Source organism: Mytilus californianus, unplaced genomic scaffold (genome assembly GCF_021869535.1).
Source record: "Mytilus californianus isolate M0D057914Y unplaced genomic scaffold, xbMytCali1.0.p SCAF_3, whole genome shotgun sequence".
Taxonomy (NCBI): Eukaryota; Metazoa; Mollusca; class Bivalvia; order Mytilida; family Mytilidae; genus Mytilus; species Mytilus californianus.
In genome coordinates, this window is record NW_026262679.1 from 45995345 (window position 1) to 46008156 (window position 12812).

A 12812-nucleotide genomic window follows, 5' to 3' on the forward strand; every position below is an offset into this window, starting at 1 on the left:
TGTAATTGTTGGATTTAATTATGAGATTTAATCTATGCGACCACAAAAGTTGGACGAGTATAATGTAATGATTCTGTAATCAGCATTGTCTGTAGACACTTCAATTATGTGTGATCATTTTATGTTTCTACAAAATGGCAATTATGACGGTGATTAACAAACATTTGTTTAATTACAGGTCGCAACTCCCACATAACACAGTCTAAGAGATAAGCAGTGGCAATGTTATGTCAGACCAAAAATACCTGTTTCTTCCTAAGCATCAGAGGTGAATGGCATAACTGGTCGAAATGGTAGAATGCATCACAATGGAAAATTGTTGAAACATCTGACATATCTAGTGCTTTAGATGCATTTATTGATTTTCTCTCGAAAATTGGAAGTGGAATATGTCTGTATGGACACAAATTCACACAATATCAAATCTTTTGATTGCCATGTTCTGTTTAATGCTTTAGAAGCAGTTGGAAAAATTGAGAAGATTAATACTTTTGTTTCTGGTTTTCTTGATACCAAATTTTTATTTTGTTCACACAACCTGGTTTATCCTCGTATTCTCAACAATTTTTTGTTACATTTTTCCTACAGCAAGATTTTTCTGCACATAATGCCATGGAGGATGTCAGCATTTTACAAAAAACTTTTTTTTTCACATGAAATCAAAGAAGAAAGTAAGAAAAAAGCTTTTTTTTCCTTAGCTAATGCACTTTTTTCCCATGAAAGTTTAAAAGTTGCAGCAACTAATTTGCCATCACTCCAAAGTCTTTTGAAGATTTGTAAAGGAAAAACTATTATCAAAGACAATGTGTAAAAAAAATGGCAGCAAAAAAACCAGAACAGCATCCTAAACAACAACAACAGCATATTGAACCACAACAAGCACAACAGCAATTTGAACAAAGAAAGACAGCAAGGAAAAGACTGTATGAAGAAGCATTTAAACAGAGGTAAAAAATCATTTAAAATTAACATCTCTTTAGGTGTAAAACCATTAATTCATAGCCCTTTGCTTTCTATGTTAAACTCTGCAATTTTGAGTATTAATGGCTACTTTGTTTTAAGTTTAAATAAAGTATCAGTCATTTCATGTCAAAACTATACCTTATCCTGACTTGTGCTGAAAAATTCAACACACCTTTAATTAACGTGTGGAATAAGTGGTTCTATACCTTTATAACAAGAAAGAGACAAGGACTTAATGTAGAAATATCTGAAGGATGTACTAAGGAGAAATTCAAGGATTTTAAATTGATAAGTCGAAAGAGCATTAGTTACAGAATAAAATAAGCTGAACATATTGATAGGTTATGTAGCTCCTTTTCAAGATATTTGAGTTTTAAAAAATGGCGGAAAAGGCTGACTCAGACTTTTACCTTATATTTGCCTTGGTATTATTTGGGTTTAAAAATCGTTAGAAAAAGTCTACATACAATCTGCTTAAATTTTAAGAAATGACCTTATATGAGCTATTGATAAAAAATGATTGAAGTCTTATATGAAAAGAAAAATGGTTGTTATGGGGCAAAATAAGTTACCCTGTATCATAGGAAAAAAAACCAAGAAGTCTGAAAATCTGATAAAAATTACAAAACATCACCTAAGTACATCCCTAAAAGTCTCGATTATTTGATAGTATCTAGTGTTGTCAGGTAAGAGTTATTTTATCATGTTTATTGCTCGGTTACTTGCAATTACAAATTAAGTTGTTTTTTGGCCTGTGCTTAAATAAATTATTTTTACAGTGTATTGAGCTATCAGTCAATGGTCAATGAAATAACTGTGTGAATGTTGGGATCTGAATTAAATTTATATTTTACTTTGTAGGAAACCAACCACTAAAGCAACATGCATCCCTTCCAGGACGCTACCTAACAGGTAACATATCTCTATATCACTAGAAACTATAAAGGGTTATACCACAATTACGCAATATACATTATAAGGAAGGCAATTAGTTCTTTAGGAAAAGAAAAAGATTAGCAAAAATTTAAATGAAAGAGTCAATGTGCATTTAAATTAAGTATACTTAAGTATATTACCATAATCATATAATATAAGGTTCAACAATTCTTGTGTAAAAATACTTTTCAGAAACTATAGACACAATTGAAAATTAATTTAATCATAGAGGTCTTAAATGTTTCATTTGAAAACAAAATATTACTTGAACCTGTTGAATGAGTCTATGTTTAAGAGAAAATGAATTTATGGAATCAAAAGTTGCAACAAATGACTTCTGCAAGTCGATAAGTTGCCAATATTTACTCTGCGTATGTATAACTTGAAATAATATAACAACAGTCAAGCACACATAAAAAAAGAGACAACAGCATAAACATTTAATCACACAAAAAGAAAAACTCAGATGTTGCCAAAAATTATCCTGATTAAAAAATTACATATACTTTTTAATTATTTAAAGAGGTACTTCTTGTGGCAGGCCACATGGAGGAAGGGGTAAAGGCATTAGAGGTGGAAGAGGAAAAGGACGAGGTGGTAGAAAGAAGGGCACTTAGTAAGCACATATCTTCTTATATCTATATAATACATTCTTACACTGAAACTTGTCTAAAACAATTTAAATTACTTGTAACTGTTATCACAAATGAATTAAAGATGTATTTAGTTGAAATTATAAAAAATCTAGAATTTGAAATTCATGCTTTAAATCAGAAAAGCACTAGTTTTAGAACAAATTCAGATCATAATCTTGATTATTGTAGTCTTTTTAGTTAGCTTTGGTATTTTTTTGGTCTTTAACATTAGAAATTAAATCTACAAATTTTGTTAGGAACCTTTTATGAGCTGGTTATTTGAAGTCTTGTATGCAAAAAAAAGGGTAATATGGGGCTAAATCTTAGGAAAAAACAAAAAAAGAGTCCAAACGTCTGACAAATAATTACAAAACCTTAACTTAATACATCCTTAAGACATCTCACCGGAATTGTTTATGTTGTATTATGTTTTCATCAATTCATTTAAAATGACCGAAATAATACAATTTCTTATTTTTTGACAGCATCCAAAGTAGCAGTACTGAGAGTAGTGAAAGTGAGAATGATAAGATCAATATAAGCAGTCATGACAGTGACCAGAGTCCTGTTATAAACAAGTATGTAGCAGTATTTGGCTTCTGTTTTATGAGATATGTTTTCATTTGTTTTAAAATGAAATCTTGAATACCCCATTTCAATGCATTTATATATGCAAGTATCAGTGGTACTGCAACAACTATTTTCGACATATATATATGATTGTATAATAAAAACTATAACACAATTTTCCATACATTTCGGCCATTACGGCCTTCGTCATTTTATGTATATTTAAAAATCTTTTTATCTTTAACATGTCGAATTGGAAAGTTTACATGTTGTGTAAGAGTTCTTATTTGTCACAAGTTATCAATGTATTTTTTCTCTTGTCAGAGTTGATAGACAAAAGGATAGGGAAGCAAAAGATCAAGAGAAGGTAGAGAAAGAAAAAGATCAAGAGAAGGTAGAGCAAGAAAACGATCAAGAGGAGGAAGAGAAAGAGAAGGTAGAGAAAGAAAAAGATCAAGAGAAGGAAGAGAAAGAAAAAGACCAAGAGGACGTAGAAAAAGATGTTACTCAAGAGAAAGAAGAAACACATTACGAAGAAGTTCTGCAAGATGACAGGTTTGTGACAAATATGAAGAAAAGAAACAATGATCAAAGAGATAACACTATCAGTAAAGTGAACTTGTAATTTATTTAAATTGATTAGTGTCAGACTTTAAGCATCGCACAAGTTGGCATTCAGAGGTGGGTGGGGTTAAGATGGTAAACTGTGGTTCATCTTTTATCAATAGTACCACTTAAGGAAGTTCGATACTCAGTTTCAAAATAACAAGCTTTTCATAACACTAGTGTATATTGAAAGGGGATAAATAAAGGATTTTTCGAGATATTAGCCATTGAAATTTTGGCGGGAAAATGTTTTCTCTTGACTTTTCATAGCTTTATCATTGACAAGTTAAAGCTCTCAAAAACTTAAAAAATAACAAAGATTTTGTAAGACTTTTACAGATGGCTTATAATTATACATATAAAAGATTTATAAAAAGAAAAATGGGGGTCAATGGGCAAAAAGATTTAATGCATACGAATGGATAAAACCAGAGGATTCCGAAAATCTGACAAAAATTCCAAAATATGACAAGTGAACATCCTTAAGTTGACGCTAGGGGTTGTCTTGACCTCGTTGTAAAGTATGAATGTTTCGTTCATTGTGGAAGACTCTACAACTACTATCAATGAGGAACAGGAATTCCCTTTTTTTTATCTTTTAAAAGTAAAGTGAAAACGATATTGGAACAATGTACAAGAAAAAAGTAAAATAAGAAATATACTGAACTCAAAGGAAAGTCCTTATTCAAATGGCAAAATAGAATGATCCAACACATCAATGTATGGAAAGCAACTGACATATTCCTGACTTGGTACAGACATTTTCTTACTCATAAGAGTGGATTAAACCTAGCCAAATCTCTCACTTGACAACAGTCTAGTAGCATGCCATTATATTGACAAAGTGTGAGCAAAACAAACACAATATAAGTAAAAATGGCAATACAACCAAAATTGGACTTAACAGTAAGGATTAGAAATATACAGACAACTAAAAAAACACTGTTACAGGTACAATGTGGAATTTATTTTTACATCACATTCTCAATTTACAATTAGTGATAAGACAAATACCATTAATTTGTCTCAACATAAACAATAAACTTGAAAAAATTGTTTGACTTTATTTTTATTTTTAGCTTTTTGTATGCTGCTACTCTAACAGAAGAATTGGGATAACCCATTGTCCAGGATCTTTTGCAGCTGCAGGTAATATATCTACTAAAATTTTCGTTAGTATAATGCTAATATTAAACTTTTTTTTAGTCCCTTAGCAATGAAGTCGAAGGGGACTTTGGGTTTGCACTCTGTCCATCTGTCAGTCTGACAAATCAGTTTTCCACACTTTTTTTCTTCATGCTTAAAGATATAGATTTGATATTTAATGTATTGTTTTATAATGACATCCTCAACTGTTCATGGTAAGACTTCTATGGTGTTCCATAAAATGACTTTGACTAAAAATGAACACATTATGTATGTCAATTTCTTATTTTTATTTCATTGCATCCTTCCAAGAAAGGGAAAATTGACTTTTATTTACATCTCATTGTTTTGTTTTCTTTTTTTAGATGAATACTGAGGAAGGGATTTTGGAATTTGAGGCTACTGACATTAGCAAAGGTAAGGAAAATTAGACAATAACCAACAACAAACATGATTAACAAAGAAAATGGAAAATTATAATGATATCCTAAAGTAGTACATGTATAATGGCACATAATTAGAATTAATACTACAAAATAGAAAATGTCCTATCCATTAACATGATTAAGTTTTTTTATGCACACCAGTGTCATAAACCAGAGAAATACATCATATTTTTATCAACAAACCATATAAAAAATCTATGAAAGTGTAGAAGATACTAGAATTTTTTTTATCATATTCTAAATTAAACTAGCTAATAGTGTGTTTGTGGTAGTCGGAGGACAGGACATATGTATATTGTGAATTATTTTATTTTGGTAAAAAAAATAGTCTCATTTTTTTTTCTAGACCTTTAGGGTTAGCATAGTCAAGATATATTTTTAATTACTTCAATTTACTTTTCAGATGATGAAATCAAAGTGGGTCAATACGTCGCTGTTGCATATGAGAGCGAATGGTTCGCTGGACTTGTTGTGGAAAAGGTGGATGACACTTTTAAAATTAATTTTATGAAAAAGATATCAACCGGAAATGACTTCAGATGGACTGCCAAGGAAGATACATCCTGTGTCAGAAAAGAATTCATTTTCGAAACCAATGTTGAAGTAGTCACCAAAGACTCCTATGGCAGGATTTGGCACATTAAAGAGTACAAAGAAATACAGAACAAATTTCAATCTTTCTGCAAAATTTTTTTTACTAATTGATATCATTATGTCCATACATTTTACTGACCAAGAGATTTTAAGGCTTATGGAAGTACTTATGTATAAAGATTAACTCATTATGTAAGGATTATTCCTATCTCAATATGTTATAAAGCATATATTTTTGAAATAACTTTAAATTTCGATAAAGCAAAACAAAATTTTGATATCAAACATTAAGAAAGTTAGTTGTTTTATGCGGGTAAAATTGCCCCATACACATTGTTAACGACTTCTCTGATCAATAGTGTGTATTGCTTCTGGATACATGATTAAAGAATAAACTATACCTGATAGTGATCAGCATGATGATGTTACACCTCCATAAGCCTTGAAATGTCAAGACAAGTCAAATATTACAACTTTTATTTAGAAATATACTTTAATTTGTATGTTCATGCTGTTGTTGTTCAAGTGTTACAAGGTTCATGAATTTAAGATTTTATTTTCCAATGTTCAACTCTCCCTCTTCAAGAAATGTTAAGTGCTGTAAAACCTGGAAAATTACATTGAAGTGCTGGTTAACCTTAAATATTTCATGTTAGTGCTTCACCTTGAGAACTACACAGTGTGACTTTAGTGCTTTTTAACATTGAATATAACATGTTAGTGCTAATGTAACTGGAATAATCTGTAATGCCTTCATATCACAGAACTTGGTTCTTATGACTAAATCCATGATTTTGAATTTATTGGTATATGTATGCGTATGGTATAACTATGTCATGTGTATGTTGTATACAAATTCTAATAATGAGTGTTTTTAATGCACTAAATCATAAACAATAAATGAATAATACAAGGACTACAAGATACAGTCAAATATATATAATACATAGTATTGATCAAAAAAAAAATCTGTACACGAGAAGATTTTTTTATATATAATTTTGCATGAAACAATGTATGAAAAATTTCCAGAACATTTTAATGAAAACATTATTACGTGTACACAACACATACATACCATACATACCATGCATACCATGCACATTGTGTACTTTGATTAAAATAACTGGTTACATACTACTCTTATGCATAACCAGTTATTTTTAGCTCACCTGGCTCAAAGGGCCAAGTAAGATTTTCTCATCACTTGGCGTCCGTCGTCAGTCGTCCTGTGTCCGTCGTCCGTAAACTTTTACAAAAATCTTCTCCTCTGAAACTACTGGGCCAAATTTGACCAAACTTGGCCATAATCATCATTGGGGTATCTAGTTTAAAAAATGTGTCCGGTGACCCGGCCAACCAACCAAGATGGCCGCCATGGCTAAAAATAGAACATGGAGGTAAAATGTAGATTTTGGCTTATATCTCTGAAACCAAAGCATTTAGAGCAAATCTGACATCGGGTAAAATTGTTTATCAGGTCAAGATCTATCTGCCCTGAAATTTTCAGATGAATCGGACAACCCGTTGTTGGGTTGCTGCCCCTGAATTGGTAAGTTTAAGAAAATTTTGCAGCTTTTGGTTATTATCTTGAATATTATTATAGATCGAGATAAACTGTAAACAGCAATAATGTTCAGCAAAGTAAGATCTACAAATTTATCAAAATGACCACAATGGTCAGTTGACCCCTTAAGGAGTTATTGCCCTTGATAGTCAATTTTTAACCATTTTTCGTAAAATTTTGTATTCCTTTACAAAAATCTTCTCCTCTGAAACTACTAAGACAAATTTAACCAAACTTGTCCACAATCGTCATTAGGGTATCTAGTTGTAAAAATGTGTCCAATGACCCCGCCCGCGAACTAAGATGGCCGACATGGCTAAAAAATAGTACATAGGGTAAAATGCAGTGTTTGGCTCATATCTCTGAAACCAAAGCATTTAGAGCAAATCTGACAGGATACAATTGTTCATTAGGTCAAGATCTATCTGCCCTGACATTTTCAGACCAATCAGGCAACACATTGTTGGGTTGCTGCCCCTGAATTGGTAATTTTAAGAAAATTTTGCAGCTTTTGGTTATTATCTTGAATATTATTATAGATAGAAATAAACTGTAAACAGCAATAATGTACAGCAAAGTAAGATCTACAAATAAGTCAACATGACCAAAATTGTCAATTGACCCCTTAAGGAGTTATTGCCCTTTATAGTCAATTTTTTACAATTTTCATAAATTTTGTAAATTTTTGTAAATGTTTACAAAATATTTTCCACTGTAACTACTGGGCCAAGTTCATTATAGATAGAGATAATTGTAAGCAGCAAGAATGTTCAGTAAAGTAAGATCTACAAACATATCACCATCACCAAAACACAATTTTGACATGAATCCATCTGTGTCCTTTGTTTAATATGCACATAGACCAAGGTGAGCGACACAGGCTCTTTAGAGCCTCTAGTTTTTAAATTTAATCATTGTTATAGTGATTCTTCAATTAATGTCTTTTGTTGATTTTTTTCCATTATATTATATTTGCTGACCATTCAATATGTGCCACTATACAATAATATGAAACTATTTTATCAACATGCCAATTGTCCTAGAACTTAGTTTCCTTACATTTTTGTGCCTTGTTTACAGCTTCAAGATTAAAGGGGCACTAGATACAAGATATATAATGAATATAAAATGTGATTTTTTTTTTTTTTACACACGAAACGAAGCTACATATTATGTAGCCCTGTCCGGTATTTTGTTTATTTTAGACTTTTTATTATTTGAATAAAAGTTTTACGTTGTTATAATCAAATATGACAATTTGAGTCAAATCAGTGAACATGAATTTGACAACTAGTGCCCCTTTAAGTAATGCCTTTATATTACTGAATTGTGTTTTGATGTTTTATTTGAAAGTTATGTTTTGTTTAAAACAATTTTGAAAATTACTTTGATACAACTTTTATTGAATGTTTTTGTTAACATATGTTCAAACTCAGGTTTTTTTCATGTTTTAGTACTTATATTCATGATATTATTATATTGCCCTTGTTGATGTCTTTTATTTTATAGTTTCTGATTCAAAACATTGCTCAACTGTTTATGTATTTCATGTATCATATTTGTCATGGAGATTGCTAAAAAAGAGTAATTTAGATTTCATAGAGCTGTTTGATTATGTATGTCATTTAAATTACTTGTACTCCCTGGTTTCAGTTTTCTGTTGAAAATGGTTATAAATATTATGAAAGTTTTTACTTTATGCATGTTATGTAGTTTATTTTAGCAGTGTTAGAATACTGCATTGTAATATAATTTGTTTTCATGTCAAATGTGGTCAGTCTGTTGCACTCCAAATCATAAAAGTCAGAGTTTATTTTGTAAATCCATTATTGATAAGAAATCAGTGAAAATATAGTTATTTACATATATTCCAAAATTAAGATTAAGAAGAAAGACATGAAAAGAGTAGAAAATATTAAAAAATCCATATCCAATCAAGTGTTTTCATCCAGTTAATGAAACATAAATAGACCTATTAAAACAAGTCTTATATTTTCTGGACATTGCCAAAAAAAACACTTTTTATTGAAACATAAAAATAAATTTATGTTAATCATCCTTTTAAGTCGGAAATGAAATAAAGACATTTCTGAGCACTGACTGACCAATTTTTTTTTGTATTGTTTTCCATCTGTATACAGGTAACTTAAGGTAGCACTATAGTCAGACTTTGATGACTCCAACAAACAGACTTTAAGATTAATTTCTCCTAAACCACTCAATGGAATTTTATAATCTTTAACTCATTTTACAGCTGAAATATCGTTCATTCTTAATCTGATGATAATTTTGTTCTTTGGTATGATCAATTAAAAATATAGTTCATTAACTGCCAAAAAAAGTTCTCTCCTGACTTCGATAAAAACAGCACATTCATTTCAAATGGTGGTAAAAATTTGTTTTCATACATTTCATTGACCATACAGAAGCTACAAAACTGTGTCTCAGATTTTTTATATATGCCACCTATTAGAAGATATATTGATTCAACTGCTTGGTGCTGTTAAAAAAAATAATGTGTTAAAAAAAATCACGTAAAAATCAACTGTAGTGCTACCTTAACTAGGTAACTATAAATTTTTGTTAAAATATTGTTAGACTTTTACATTAAATAATTGTTCTGATTCTTTATTAAGATTTAAGTGATCTTTTGTTGTACAGTGCCAAGTTTACATATAATTGTTTTAAATTGTTGTTATTTTTTTATATACATGTAGTTTGTGATAAGCTGTGGTATTGCCTGCTGATCACTTTTGATCACATTTCTGTTGAGAACTATTTTGGGGTCCTAATTGAAAAAAAAAATTCTGCACTTTTAATGTCAATGAAACTAATAGCTGTTTGAGGTCTTCTTTAAAAAAATGGGTGAAATGGGTATAATATTTTGCCCCGTTATAGTTTATCATAGAGAAAAACCAAACTAGTCCAAACAATCTTAAATAAATTCCAAAACCTAACCCTTAACAGGTCATATTTGCTGTTATATTTATGAGGGGGAGGGGGAGCACATTTTAGATATCTTATTTTTATGCCCAACCTACACTCCTATATTATTTTTATGCCCAACCTACACTCCTACAATAGTAGAGGGGCATTATGTTTTCTGGTATGTGCATTCGTTCATCTGTTCGGCTGTCTGTCCCACTTAAGTTTAAAGTTTTTGGTTAAGATAGTTTTTCATGAAGTTGAAGTCCAATCAACTTGAAACTTAGTACACATGTTCCCTATGATATGATCTTTCTAGTGTTAATGCCAAATTGAGATTTTACCCCAATTTCACGGTCCACAGAACATAGAAAATGATAGTGCGAGTGGGCCATCCATGTACTATGGACACATTCTTATTTCATTAAATTTCAATAAAATTTTGAGGTTTATGGGTGTATAACTAGTCATGTTTGTGATGACTTCTACTTATTCTGATTGATTTCAATGTATACCTGCTGTATAAAAGTTTGTTCCCAGTGAATATGGAGAAAAACCTTAAGTATTTGAATGTGTTGTCTGTTTAGCATTTAACATGCACTCATAGTCCCTGTCTCACATGTCTCAATTAAACAATGTGAAATTTTTAAACAGGAACCTCTTTTTGGTTTATTTTTAGAGTCTCATGTTTTGATAAAAATGTTTATACTATGTGTTTGTATGTATGTTATACAATGGTGCAGAAATGATAATTTTTTTGATTGAACGAGTTGATTAGAAATTAAAAAAGTTAATAAAGTTCATGGGTTTAAACATTTAAACGGGAGTTCCCATGTTTTTTATATCATATTTTAGAGGTTATTTTGTTAAAAAATGTTTATACTATGTTTTTGATATGTACATACATGTTTTACAATGGTGCTGTATACGTAATAATACTTTTTTCTGATTTACACTATTTGGTTAAAAATAAAAAATTTAGAATTTAATTCTTTTGTTATATTGCCAAATGACCATTAAAAACTGTCAAATATTCTACTGTGCATAGACACAAACATTATTTTTATTTATGAAATCAAAAATTTCGAGATTATATTCATTAAAGCTTTGTCCCCTCATTATAATCTTTTCATCTAAAGCAGCTTTTACCAGAAAAGACTTGTTCCAGTCAAAGACTAAAATTTGACTTCTTCAGGTCGATTCTTGTAATTAGGGGACATAATCCCTACTGAATAATAAGTCAAATATGTGCATTACCAGCTGTACAAAAATTGACTTGCAAAAGTCATTTTATGTATTAATTGAGGTTTGCCTTAAATCGACTTGTTTAAGTCATATTGCGATAAATGAAAAAAGAGAGGTAACTCTTGTGATTTACTTATTTTGACTTGTAGAAGTCAAAACATGTTTAGACTTGTATGTGTCTGAGCTCTGACTGTAGTAAGAGCTCCTTTTGACAAATTTTATAAAAATTGAAGTGTTTGCCTAATTATTTGAAAACAATGATAGCTGCAGAGAAACTATAATCTGCAAATATGTTCCTATATGTGTTTCAGTTGATCATGGAGAAACTTAAGTGTATATAGCTCAATTCTTCAGACTTATCATTTAATATCTTGAAGGTCTAAAAGTGTAGAATTACTCCTTATATTATTTATTGCCCTTATCATCAATTTCAAGCAAAATTTCAATTTTTTTTTTTTCCTCATGCTTAAAGATATTGACTTAATAATTGGGACATTGTTTTATCATGACAAGTTACAGATCAAGTTTGAATTTTGTTCGGGTCTGATGATTTTGTGCAGAGTTATTGTCCTTGGACATAGAAAATTCAGTTAAATAATCACTCGGATTATCAGTTTTCCACACTTTTTTTCGTCATGCTTGAAGATATTGATTTGATAATTGGTATATAGTTTTATCATGACAAGTTACAGACCAAGTTCAAATGTTGTTCCGGTCTGATGATTTTGTGCAGAGTTATGGTCCTTGGACATAGAAAATTCAGTTAAATAATCAGTTTTCCACACTGTTTTTCGTCATGCTTGAAGATATTTGTTATATATAGTTTACACAATGACAATTTATAGATCAAGTTAGCATTTAGTTCCAGTACAATTAATTTTTAACCGGTAGGGGACTATGTATTGCCATGCAATACTCTAAGAATGCTTGTTAGTATAAAAATTGGTTGGGCTCCTAAAATTTCAACTGGGCCCCTGAAAAAAATATTTTGGCCCCCGGAGGAAAACATTTAAGTTTAGTCCCTGAGACTATTGTAAGATGTTAATACATCGCATCAAGAGGAATCGCCATGACATTCATGCCTTTTGATTGACATATTTTCTTTGAAGAAATGCTGGTAAATGAGGCGTTGATTACTTATTTTTGCTTTTCAAAGAATGAAATAACAGCTTGGATACA

The 12812-nt window shown here is 30.4% G+C and overlaps 1 protein-coding gene across 1 annotated transcript; it reads left to right on the forward strand.

Annotated features, from left to right (window-relative positions):
• The first annotated feature begins 278 nt into the window (after window positions 1-278).
• On the forward strand, window positions 279-6206 carry LOC127734690 (glutamic acid-rich protein-like). Its single transcript, XM_052244684.1, has 8 exons — window positions 279-947; window positions 1825-1875; window positions 2423-2515; window positions 3020-3112; window positions 3429-3659; window positions 4790-4859; window positions 5222-5273; window positions 5706-6206. The coding sequence occupies exons 1-6, from the start codon at window positions 817-819 to the stop codon at window positions 4827-4829; spliced, it is 639 nt and encodes a 212-aa protein (XP_052100644.1). The 5' UTR covers window positions 279-816; the 3' UTR covers window positions 4830-4859; window positions 5222-5273; window positions 5706-6206.
• Window positions 6207-12812: the final 6606 nt, after the last annotated feature.